The sequence below is a fragment of the Bos indicus x Bos taurus genome, chromosome 10 (assembly GCF_003369695.1).
Source record: "Bos indicus x Bos taurus breed Angus x Brahman F1 hybrid chromosome 10, Bos_hybrid_MaternalHap_v2.0, whole genome shotgun sequence".
NCBI lineage: Eukaryota > Metazoa > Chordata > Mammalia > Artiodactyla > Bovidae > Bos > Bos indicus x Bos taurus.
In genome coordinates this window covers 45,495,263-45,508,145 of record NC_040085.1, presented here as the reverse complement: position 1 = coordinate 45,508,145, position 12,883 = coordinate 45,495,263, and the positions used below count along the sequence as shown (strand labels likewise).

At 36.6% G+C, this 12,883-nt stretch overlaps 1 protein-coding gene across 3 annotated transcripts in view; it reads right to left on the bottom strand.

The window, feature by feature from the left end:
• Positions 1 to 12,883, bottom strand: part of ADAM10 (ADAM metallopeptidase domain 10) — a 143,587-nt gene that overhangs the window by 17,852 nt on the left and 112,852 nt on the right. For all 3 annotated transcript variants that reach the window (XM_027553890.1, XM_027553891.1, XM_027553892.1), the window contains 3 exons: positions 12,539 to 12,702; positions 8,855 to 9,038; positions 1,425 to 1,575 (listed from right to left, as the gene is read on the bottom strand). In XM_027553890.1, coding sequence (XP_027409691.1) covers positions 1,425 to 1,575; positions 8,855 to 9,038; positions 12,539 to 12,702 — 499 coding nt within the window. The remainder of the gene's footprint in view (positions 1 to 1,424; positions 1,576 to 8,854; positions 9,039 to 12,538; positions 12,703 to 12,883) is intronic.

Here is a 12,883-nt window from a genome sequence, read left to right as displayed (position 1 = left end):
CATCATGAGAAATGCTGGGCTGAAGGAAGCACAAGCTGGAATCAAGATTGCTGGGAGAAATACTAATAACCTCAGAAATGCAGATGATACCATCCTTATGGCAGAAAGTGAAGAACTAAAGAGCCTCTTGATGAAAGTGAAAGAGGAGAGTGAAAAAGTTGGCTTAAAAGCTCAACATTCAGAAAACTAAGATCATGGCATCCGATCCCATCACTTCATGGCAAATAGATGGGGAAACCATGGAAACAGTGAAAGATTTTATTTGGGGGGCTCTAAAATCCCTGCAGATGGTGACTGCAGCCACGAAATTAAAAGAGGCTTACTCCTTGGAAGGAAAGTTATGACCAACCTAAACAGCATAATAAAAAGCAGAGACATTACTTTGTCAACAAAGATCCGTCTAGTCAAGGCTATGGTTTTTCCAGTGATCATGTATGAATGTGAGAGTTGGACTATAAAGAAAGCTGAGCACTGAAGAATTGATGCTTTTGAACTGTGGTGTTGGAGAAGACTCTTGAGAGTCCCTTGGACTGCAAGGAGGTCCAAACAGTCCATCCTAAAGGAGATCAGTCCTAGGTTTTATTTGGAAGGAAATGAAACATCATTCAACTGATGTTGAAGTTGAAACTCCAATACTTTGGGCACCTGATGCAAAGAGCTGACTCATTTGAAAAGACCCTGATGCTGGCAAAGATTGAGGGCCAGAGGAGAGGGGGACAACAGAGGGTGAGATACCTGGATGGCATCACCAACTCAATGGACATGGGTTTGGGTGGACTCTGGGAGTTGGTGATGGACAGGGAGGCCTGGTGTGCTGTAGTTCATGGGGTGGCAAAGAGTCGGACACGACTGAGCGACTGAACTGAACTGAGCATCCTTTGCATGTCTTTAACACCCACCACAAAAATTGTAATTATTAAGTAGCTCAATCTGCCAGCAAAGGTGCACTAAATAATCCTATTCCAGAAAAATAAAACAAATAACAAAGTTCCAAAACCACATACATCTCTTAATAGAGTTTCTTCTTTTTTAATCTGGTTTTAAATATGACATAACTACTTTCAGGCATCCCTGGTAGCTCAGCTGGTAAAAAATAAGCTGGCAATGTAGGCAACCCCATTTCAATTCCTGGGTCAGGAAGATTCCCTGTAGAAGGGATAGGCTACCCACTCCAGTATTCTTGGGTTTCCCTGGTGGCTCAGCTGATGAAGAATCCGCCTGCAATTTGGGAGACCTGGGTTTGATCCCTGGGTTGGGAGACCGACTGGAGAAGGGGAACAGCTACCTACTCCAGTATTCTAGCCTAGAGAATGGACTGTTTAGTCCATGGGGTCGCAAAGAGCCAGACATGACTGAGCAACTTTCATGAACTACATTCAAGTGACTTCATAGGAGCATTAACATTACTGGAATTAACAAGGTACCTGCACTGCTTTCCAGGTTTCAGCTTGCATTTTTTCCCCTCCGGCTGATTTGCATCGTAGCAGCACTCGTCTTTACACTGGTCACTATAACCACAATCACATTCTTCACCTTGTTCTACCATCCCATTTCCACAAATAGGTTGGCCAGATTCTGAAGAAAATGAATAAGACAAAGTTAGCACTGTATGCAACACTTATTTTATTTCAAATTCACAAACACTTTAAAGCCTCATTTTAAAAAAGAGAAAGGAAAACTTTGAAGATTAAGAAAAGTAGAATAAACTAAGAATCTGGAAATTAGGAGATCTAATTGCAACAGTGGCTCAGTCACTAACTAGCAATGTGGCCTTAGGCAAGTCACTTCCCATTCGGGTGCTTCAGTTTCTCAATTTGTGCAGTGAGGGAATTTGACCTAATGCTCCCTTCTAAAGTCCCTTCCAGAAGTGACAGTACTCTGTTTAGGCCATGCCACACTGAGCTTTATTGAACAATGACTGTACTATTTATAGTACATAACTACAAAGTAAGTCAGTGCTTCATCAACCAGAAAAAAATTAAACCTTTTCTGTTAGAAAATTTCAAACATACAGAGAAGTAGTAAAAAAGTAAGTACAATGAACTCCTATGAACCAATCACTTAGCTTTAACAACTATCAATGATATGCTGTAAACAACTGCATCTAACCTATTCATCTGCTCTTACAAATTCATCTACCAGGATGAATCTAACAGATAAAGAGTTTTTTTCTTTTTTAAATCTAACCATAATACCATTATCACTTCTAAAAAAACTAACAGATACTAACTAATAGTATCTAATAGCCAATCTATTTTCAATTTGCTTCAACTACCCCTTTACATCAGTTCATTTGAACCAAGTTTCACATACGCTTTCCCCAACCCCTCTCCTCATAGTTGCTTTTTATGCATCTTAAGTTCTTTTAATAGATAACAGATTCCCTCCTCTCTTGTTTTTACACTACTAGTTGTTAAAGAAATTGGGTCATTGTGTCCTATGGAATTTTCTACATTCTATTTGGCTGACTGTATCCTAGTCAACTAGTAATTTTTTTAATGTACATTAGTTTTGATTGTCAGCTAGACCAAAATTCCTTAAGGGAAGAACCATGTATTATTTATATCTTTTGTATTTCCACAGAGTCTAACATTAATGGGTCAAATCTTGGTTCATTAAGGTTAGACTGTCTGGTCTAAGCATAGTGAGTAATTTCAGAAAGACTTTCCGGGTCTTTTTTTATAGTTCTTTGATTTTGTTAGTGAAGTTTAAAATTGGAACAAGAATGCTACTCTTAATAAGAACATAAAAATCACAGAACTTCAGCATCTGCAGAGAAATGAAAAGAATCAAATGTCTTCGTTTTAGAGACAAGAAAACTAACTTTTAGAGAGTTTGGGACTTGCTGGAAACCATATGCCCCAGTATGGGCAAAACACAAGACTAAATCAAGGTCTCCTAGATCTAAAGTCTGGTGCTCTTTCTGCTACACCAAATCAGTGTGGGAAACAGTTGTAGCACAGACTTCAAACTAAAAGCTGAGTAAGTGGAAGGGAACATACCTCAAGCACAGGAACCCAAAACAAGGTTACTATAGAGACCTTAGCTTTATATTCAGAAATTTCATTCTTATCCTTGGCCCCATCAAACATTAAAGGAAATTTTAGGGCTAACTGAAGCTCCATCCCTCTCTCTCTCTCTCTCTTTTTTTTTGGCCATGTGGGGATCTTAGCTCCCCAACCAGGGACTAAACCTGGGTCACAGCAGTGAAAGCGCTGAGTCTTAACCATTGGACCGCCAGGGAATTTCTCCTTTCCTTCACTTTATACTATCTCTTTTGTTCTCTAAAACTAGAAGCATGCACATGCACATATATATTAAGTAAATAGTAATGATTTTTCTAAAGTTCAGCAATAATCATCTTACAATTCATGTGACATGTAATTTAGGAGAAAAGGAAAAATTGAAAAAGTCAGAAAACCACACATGCAATATTCATTACATATTCATTTGTGTCTCATACAGAAACGATACATCAAATCAGCTATTTGCTAATGGCTTAAATACAGGGGAAAAGATGTTGCTCAAAATGCAAAAATTGTAACAGGTACATATTTCATTGCAATTTAAGAAACAAATTTCTTTCCCATAATACTAAAAAGCAATATGCTCATTTTTTCTATCTTATGGTAAATATTATTTATTTATTCAGGTATTTTTTTAATTGAAGTAGTTATTTTACAATATTGTGTTAGTTTCAAGTGTACAACAAAATGATTCAGTTATACATATAGGTATAAAAGTGACAGTGTTAAAAAAAAAAAAAAGTGACAGTGTTAGTTGCTCAGTCACACTGGACTCTTTGTAACCGCATAGACTGCAGCCTGCCAGGCTCCTCTGTCCATGGAATTCTCCAGGTAAGAGTACTGGAGTCTCCTGCGTTGCAGGCAGATTCTTTACCAAGGGAAGATCATATGTGTGTGTCTGTGTGTGTGTGTATGTATTTATTTTTCAGAATCTTTTCCATTATATGTTAACACAAGATATTAAGTATAGCTTCCTGTGTTACACAGGAGATCCTTGCTGTTTACCTATTTTATATATAGTACATACATGGTAATCTCAAGCCTCTAATTTGTCTCCCCCTCATCACTTGTTCTTGCTATCCCTTTTGGTAACTCTAAGTTTGTTTTCTATGTCTGTAAGTCTATTTCAACCTTATAAATAAGTTCATTTGTATTCTTTTTTTAGATTCCACATATAAGTAGTATCATATGATACTGGTCTTTCTCTGACATTTGTCCATACTAGGAAGGTACAGTAATCAAAATAGGAGGGTGCTGGCACAAAAATAGACACACAGATCAATGGAACAGTATAGAAAGCCCAAAAATAAACCTATGCACTTATGGTCAATTAATCTATGACAAAGGAGGCAAGAATATACAATGGAGAAAAGATGGTCTCTTCAATAAGTGGTGCTGGGAAAACTGGACATCTACATGTAAAAGAAAGAAATTAGAAGATTCTATAACACATATACAAAAATAAAATGGATTAAAGATCTAAATATAAGACCAGATACTATAAAACTCCTAAAGGAAAACATTGGCAGAACACTCTGACATAAATTACAGCAGCATTTTTTTTTTGGATCCATCTCCTGGAGCAATGGAAATAAAAACAAAAACAAACAAATGGACCTAATTAAACTTTAAAATCTTTTGCATAGCAAAGGGAACCATAAACAAAATGAAAAGACAACCTGCAGACTGGGAGAAAATATTTGCAAATGATGGTACCAACAAGGGTTTAATTTCTAAAATATACAAACAGGTCATGCAGCTCAATATCAAACAAACAACCAAATCAAAAACTAAGCAGAAGACCTAAATAGACACTTCTCCAGCGAAGACATATAGATGGCCAACAGGTACATGAAAAGATGCTCAATATTGCTAATTATTGGGCTTTCCAGGTGGCTCAGTGGGTAAAGAATCCACCTTCAATTCGGGAAATGCAGGAGACTTGTGTTCGATCCCTGAGTGGGAAAGATCCCCTGGAGGAAGCATGGCAACCCAATCCAGTATTCTTGCCTGGAGAATCCCAGGGACAGAGGAGGCTGGTGGCTTACATTTCTTAAGGTCACAAAGAGTCAGACGTGATTAAAGAAACTGAGCATGCACACACATTTCTAATTATTAGAGAAATGCAAATCAAAATTACAATGAGGTATCACCTCACACCAGTCAGAATGGTCATTATTTAAAAGTCTACAAATACTAAATGTTGGAGAAGATGTGGAGAAAAAAGAAACTTACTACACTGTTGATGAAATGTAAACTTGTGCAGCCACTCTGGAGAACAGTATGTAGTTTCCTTAAAAAACTAAAACCACATAATCTTGCGATCCCACTGCTGGGCATCTATCTGGAGAAAACGCTCATTTGAAAAAATATATGCAACCCCAATATTCAAAGAAGCACTATTTACAACAGCCAAGACATAGAAGCAACCTAAATGTTCATGAATAGATGAATGGATAAAGAAAATGTGTGGTGTACACACACACACACACACACACACACAGAGGAATATTACTCAGACATAAAAAAAGAATGAAATAATGCCATTTGCAGCAACATGGATAGACCTAGAAATCATCATATTTATTAAGTCAAGCCAGACAGAGAAAGACAAATATGTTCATAATTTTTAAAGTCATTTTCAATCAGAAAGCTTATTGTAAGACTCTAGTTTACAAATGAAGAATCTAGATGTCACTTCTACCACTGAGAATAATAATAACAAAAATGATAATATCAATGTAATTTTAATCTGCCCTTTCAAAAGAAAATGAAGGTTTTATAAGAAAAAGTCAATCAATAAAAGTAAAAACTGACTTTGAATCTTCTTAAAATTTAAGTTTTGCTCTGGGAAAGACTGTGAAGAGGATGAAAAGACAAGCTACAGAAAGGAAGAAAATACATGCAGACCGATATGTGACAAGTGACTAGCAGCTGAACTAAATAAGAACCCTCAAAACTCAACAGAAAAAAAAAAACCCTCAGTGGCCAAGAAACATGGACATTTGACCAAAGAAGATATACAGATGGCAAAAAACCACATGATATTCAATGTCATTAGTCATCATAAAAATACAAAGTAAAGCCACAATGAATTAACACTATATACATGTCACAGTGGATAAAATAAAAAATACCAAAAGCTGACAAGGATAGAGAGAACTTAGACAACTCGTACACTGCTGGTGGGAATGTAAAATAGTACAGCCTTCTGAACAGTTTGGCAGTTTCTGCCAAAACATAAAAACGTAAATAAAAACAAACAACTGCTATATTGATCCATCAGTTCAATTTGGAGGCATCTGAAACCTATATTCATATGAAAAGCCTGTTTATAGCTGCTTTATTCATAACATCCCAAAGCTGAAGTTAACCCAAATATTCTTTAACAGAAAAATGGTTGAATGAATTGAGGTACACACATACTACCTGCAATAAAAAGGAACTAACTAATGACACAGGTAAAAATTTGGATTAATTTCTAAGCAATCATATCAAGTGAAAAATCCCCAAAAGTTACATATTGTATGATTCCATTTATCGAACATTTTTGAAGTGACAAAATTTTAGAAATAGAGAATGATTTAGTGGGGCAGGTGAAAGAGGCAGGAAGGAGGAGGTTGCTTTCTTTTTTTTTTTTTTAAATGCCACACCATGTGGCATATGGGATCCTAGTTCCCCGACCAGGGGATCAAACCCATGCCCCCCGCATTAGAAGCATGTGGTCCCAATCACTAGATGGCCAAAGTGAAAGTGTTAGTCACTCAATCATGTCTGACTCTTCGTAACCCCATGGACTGTAGCCTGCCAGGCTCCTCTGAACATGGAATTCTCCAGGCAAGATTACTGGGGTGGGTAGCCATTCCCTTCTCCAGGGGATCTTCCTGACCCAGGGATTGAACCCAGCTCGCCTACATTGCAGGCAGATTCTTTACTGTCTGAGCCACCAGGGAAGTTCCAATGAACTGTTCTTAATCATGGCTATGGTGATGGACACATAAACCTACACATGGTAAAACTGTATAGAACTAAACACAGAGATGACAATATGAAAAACTGGGGAAATTCAAACAAGATCTGTGGACTGTTTATCAATGTCAATATCCTTGTTGTATGCAACACTGTACTACACAGTTTTGCAAGATGTTACCATTGAAGGAAACTGAGTGAAGGAATATGGAATCTCCATTATTTCTTACAACTGCATGGGAACTTAAATTATCTCGATATAAATTTCAATTAAGAACAAAAGGGCATAGTGTTATATCAATTTTATGTCAAAACAAAAAATACAGCTAAAAAAACAAAAAGCCGTGCTTATCTGGAAACCTTCTTCAGTTCTTTCTCCTTTGGTGCCATATCTGTGAGAGTGCTGTTTATGTGCAATGTGAGCAGGCCTCAGTGTTTACCCTCAAGTAACTTAAAATCTTATGAAATAGGAGAAGGATCCCCAAAAATGTAATACAAGGAGGGGTATTTAGAACATATTAAATGCCCCAAGAGAGGCAAAACAGATCAATGGATAGACAAAATGTAGTATATCCCTAAAACAGAGTATTATTCTGCCATAAAAATTAGAATGTCATTGTGATACATGCTATAGCTTGTGTGAATCTTGGAAATACTATGCTAAGTGAAATACATCAGATAAAAAAGCATAATCCCACTAATATGAGGTTCCTAGAATAGGGAAAGTCGCAGAGACACGAAATAGAATAGAGGTTACTAGGAACTGAGGAGAGAGAGAAATAGGAGTTAATTGCTTAACGGTTACAGAATTTCTATTTGGGGTGATTTTAAAAGTTTGAAAATGGAAAAGCAGTGATGGTTGTACAAATGGTAAATGTACTTAATGCCAATGAATGGTACACTTAAAACTAGTTTAAATATAAACTCTATGTTATATATATTTTACCACAATAAGAAAAAAATTCATAGCAACTTTATTCATAATAGCCCAAACCTGAAAAGCCCAGGGGTTCATTCAACAGGAGAGAGGATAAGTAAACTGTGATAAATTCATATAATGTACTTCTACCCAGCCAAAAAAAAAAAAAGGTACAAAACACTAATAATGAACTTCAAAATAGTATGATGGGTGAAAGCAGCCTTCCACAAAAGAATGCAAACTGTTATGATTCCACTTATATGAAAACAAGCAAAATTTATCTATGGAGAAATAAATCTATTTATTATGGGACAGGTGCAGAGATTGGTGGGGAAAGGATATGAGAGAACCTTTTCAGGTGACAGAAATGTTGTACATCTTGACAGGTGCTTAGGTTACACAGACAGACGTATTTGTCAAAGCTCATCAAATGGTAGAGTTGATTTGTGTATTTCACTTATGTAAAAAATATAGGCTAAAGGGCTTAGAGTGAAGTATCCTGATATCCCAAATCCACTTTAAATTACAATAACAATAAAACATGGATTGAGAGATGAATAGATTGATACACATGTGATAAGTACTAGTTGTTCGGTTGTGTCCAACTCTTTGCGACCCCATGGACTACATAGCCTGCCTGGCTCCTCCTCTGAACATGGAATTCTCCAGGCAAGAAGACTGGAGTGGGTAGCCATTCCCTTCTCTAGGGGATCTTCCCGACCCAGGGATCAAACCTGGTCTCCTGCATTGCAGACAGATTCTTTACCATCTGAGCCACCAGGGAAGCCCCCTATGTGATAAAGCAAATGTATTAAAGTGCTAACAACTGTAAAATATAAAGGTGGTAGTGGTGGATATACAGGTGTTTGCTATTTAATTCTTTCCAGTTTTCTGAATGTTTGAAAATACCCATATTAAAATGCTGGGAAAATATACATACCAACAAAACAGTTGTTTCTCTTCTTCTCAAGAACTTGACTTATATTTCTAATACTACAGAGTGAGAATTTATTGTTGTTAAGTTTGTCCCCAGATGTTGCTCTTGCATACATGATGTAGTTGCCATTTTCTTTTTGTCCTAAATTCTTAGATTCTCCTGGAGTGCACTCTGTTCCAGAATCATGCTGTCAAAAAGAATATAAAGTTACATAAACAGGAAGTTAAATAGGGTTTTCAGGTCATCTGATTAGATGTAATTTTCTCGTCAGAAGAACAATGGAAGCTTGAGGACTCTCCTTTAGACTAGACCTTACCGTTATTTTAGCCTGTGAAAAGGAAAGATAATTTGCTCTTTTAGGGGCCACTGTCTTATAAAGAAGAAAAAAATCAGTGAAGGTCTAATTGCAATGGATACCTTTTTTTATTATTTTTAATTCACAGGAATCTTTGACACATTCTTCAATTACTTCTTTTAGTTGGGTTCCCAAAGGTAGAGTTACTGCATTAAAAGGTCAAACGCTTTAAAGATGTTGATACATACTGCCAAACTGCCTGACAAAAGGGCCATATTAATTCACATTATATAGCAACATGGATCTAGATTTCAACAGGCAGAGATGGGAAGGAATTGGCTTCCTGGCAGAAGTAGACTTTTTTAAATGACAATTTGACAGGGAAGAGGAAATAACACAGGAAACATACTTAGCCCCAAATTATGGAAAACCCTATAAATACTAAGTTAAGGAAACTGTGTTAGCAATATCAACAGGTATTGGATGTAGGGTTGTAAGCAGAAGTGACATGATCAGAATGACTAGAACTATATCTAGACAAGGGCTTCCCAGGTAGGCTAGTGGTAAAGAACCTGCGTGCCCAACGCAGAAGACATAAGAGACATGGGTTTGATCCCTGGGTTGGGAAGATCCCCTGGAGGAGGAAATGGCAACTCACTTCAGTATTCTTCCCTGGAAAATCCCATAGACAGAGAAGTCTGGTGGGCTACAGTCCATAGGGTCGCAAAGAGTCAGACACAACTGAAGTGACTTAACACGCACATACCTAGACAAAGATTAATCTGCTGAGAGTAAATACATTAAGACTTTCATACTGGGCGACAGGAACTCGCCTCTTGATTGCATTACCAACAATGTTTATAAACTGGTTAACAACAGGTGTGTGAACATTTAGGATAGCTTCCCTGGTGGTTCAGATCGTAAAGAATATGCCTGCAATGAGCAAGACCTGGGTTCAATCCCTAGGTTGGAAAGATCTCCTGGAGAAGGCAACGGCTACCCACTACAGTATTCTGACCTGGAGAATTCCATGGACAAAGGAGCCTGCAGGGTTACAGTCCATGGGGTCACAAAGAGACAGGACTAAGCGACTTTCACATAAATAAATATATGCAACACAGTGAACCACTCAGACAGAAAGTAACATTGACATAGTACAGATATATGACAGAAGACATAAAGACAATTTTAGACAAAAATGTCAAAGAAGACAGGCTCAGGAGTTCATTGTCTGGCTGATTTCAATATTAAATTACTGAAAACAAATTTACTAAGCACCTGCTATCTACAGTATAGTATTATGTGTACTCTATGTATAGTATCACGAACAATATACACAAAGGAATGAGGTGTATTTGAGGATGACAGAATCACTAGAAGTAGTCTAGTATGACAGGAAAAGATAACAAGGGAAGCAAAAAAAATGTGAACCAATTTATACATTCAACAATAAGTAATATTACATCAATGTATTAAAAAACACCTCTCTGGCAACCAATTAGAAGACAAATTAGATGGGAAGTGCAAAGAGAATATACTATATATCCTACTCCAAGTGTGATCCACAGATCAGCAGCAGCAGCATCACATGGGAGTCTTAGAAACAGAGACACTAAGGCCCCATCAAAGGCCCACTAAAACGGAACCTATACTGTAAGATCCTCAGTAATCTGTATGCACATTAGACTTTGAGGTTGAGAGGTTCTAGACTAACAAACCGAAGAGTAGTTGGAAAGATAATAAAATTCCCCTGGATGAAGTTGACTGGGAGAGTAGACGACATTTAACTGACCTTGAAAATACAAGTTAACAATGAGCAAGAGTTCCCTGCTCATCTTTAAAACTTCAATTACTCTTTTTTAAGAACAGATCACAAAAGCAGCCAAGAGGTAGAGAGATTAGACACATTTTAAATACTTTATCCATCCATTCCTGATTGGAATTAGAAGAAGAAAGACTTGCAACTTAGAGGACACTTACATTTTACGAACTGTGGAAACATTAAGTAAGAGCTTGAGAATTTTAAGCTATTAGAATTCAATTTTTTTCTAAACTCAAAAATTCCCATTTTTACAAGTTATAAAGTAAAAGTGAATTTATACAGTTTTCAAATGAAAATTTCCCAAACTTGTAATTTTAATAAGCCCCACCAAAATCACAAAGACAGAATACCTTCAGTATTTTGTAGTTCCATGTATATTAATCTTCAGTTCACTTTAAAATCAATACAGTAGACTATATATTGAAAAAGTGAAAGTAAAAGTGTTAGTCTCTCAGTTGTGTCCAACTCTTTGTAGCCCGCCAGGCTCCTCTGCTCATGGAATTCTCCAAGCAAGAATACTGAAGAGGGTAGACATTCCCTTCTCCAGGGAATCTTCCTGACCCAGGGATCAAACCCAGGTCTCTCCCATTGCAGGCAGATTCTTTACCATCTAAACCACCAGGGAAGCCCCAGGGTATTAAATAATACCAAAAAATTACTCATTTTGTCAGGTATCATAACCACGTGGTGGTTATGGAAGAAAATGTCTCATTTTTTTAAGAAATGCACACTGAAATATGGAAGGGTGAATGACTTTGTTTCTAACACCTCAGAAAGAAAAGGAAATACAGAAAAATGTGGCAAACTCTTGATGATCGCTGAATTTGAATCAGAGGTCAGCAAATAGCAGCCCACAGCCTGTTTTCATAAGGCCTAAGTTAAGAATGGTTTTTCCATGTTTAAAAGATTGTAAAAAATAACAAAACAAAGAAAAATATGCAAATGTTGGCCCACAATATGCAAAATGCAAAATATTGCACAAAAATATGCAAATGTTGCCCCATAAACCTAGTTTATTAGTAGACCCTTTACAGTAAATGTTTGTTGACCTCTGTCCTGTATGATAAGCGTAAGATTGCTGTACTACTTTTCTCTACTTTTACGCATGTTATCAAGTTTTAATACTGAAAGATTTTTAAATAACAGTCTAAGTAGAGAAAGACAAATCTAGTAAACCCCAATAATGCTTTAATAGAAACCAAGCAAAAAATCCACAATTTGCTAACATTCAAACAATGAAAATTTTAAACAATTAAAAGTGATTCTCACTCAATAAATATTTGAATGAATCTGGTACCAGGCACTGTTCCAAGGTCAGGAGTGAATGAAAGAGACAAAATTCCTGCCTTTGTATACTTCTGGCACTGTTGTGCTTATTTTCTTATTTTAATTACAAGCATTCTATTTTCCTCCTTTTCAGTACTATGGTCAAGTACAATACTATGTTTTGACATATAAAAACTAAGCATTCATGTGGACTTGTTTTCACTGTAAACAGTATCAACAAAAATTACACAACATGAAAGACCAGCAACTTAAAAAAAAACCCTAATAATTAGGCAATACTTACCGGAGATCCAAAGTTATGTCCAACTTCATGAGCAAACGTAATGTGAGAGACTTTGGGGGGTACGTGAGACCCATAGTTCTGAACAGTAATAATTCCAGTGTTTAAAGACTTCTTCTTACCATCTGAATAGAGCTTACTTTTTTCACATATTCCTCCAGAGCTTCCTAAGTCAAAACAAAAAATGGCTAAAATTAGCATCTTCCCCCCTCCAAATAATTCTCTAATATATGCCATATTAACTTGAAACATTTTATATGTATTTTGAGTCCAAACTTGGTATATACATAGATATATCAAGTTCTAAAAAGTTTCTTTGGTCCATGATTAGAAAGTCAAGCAAATAAA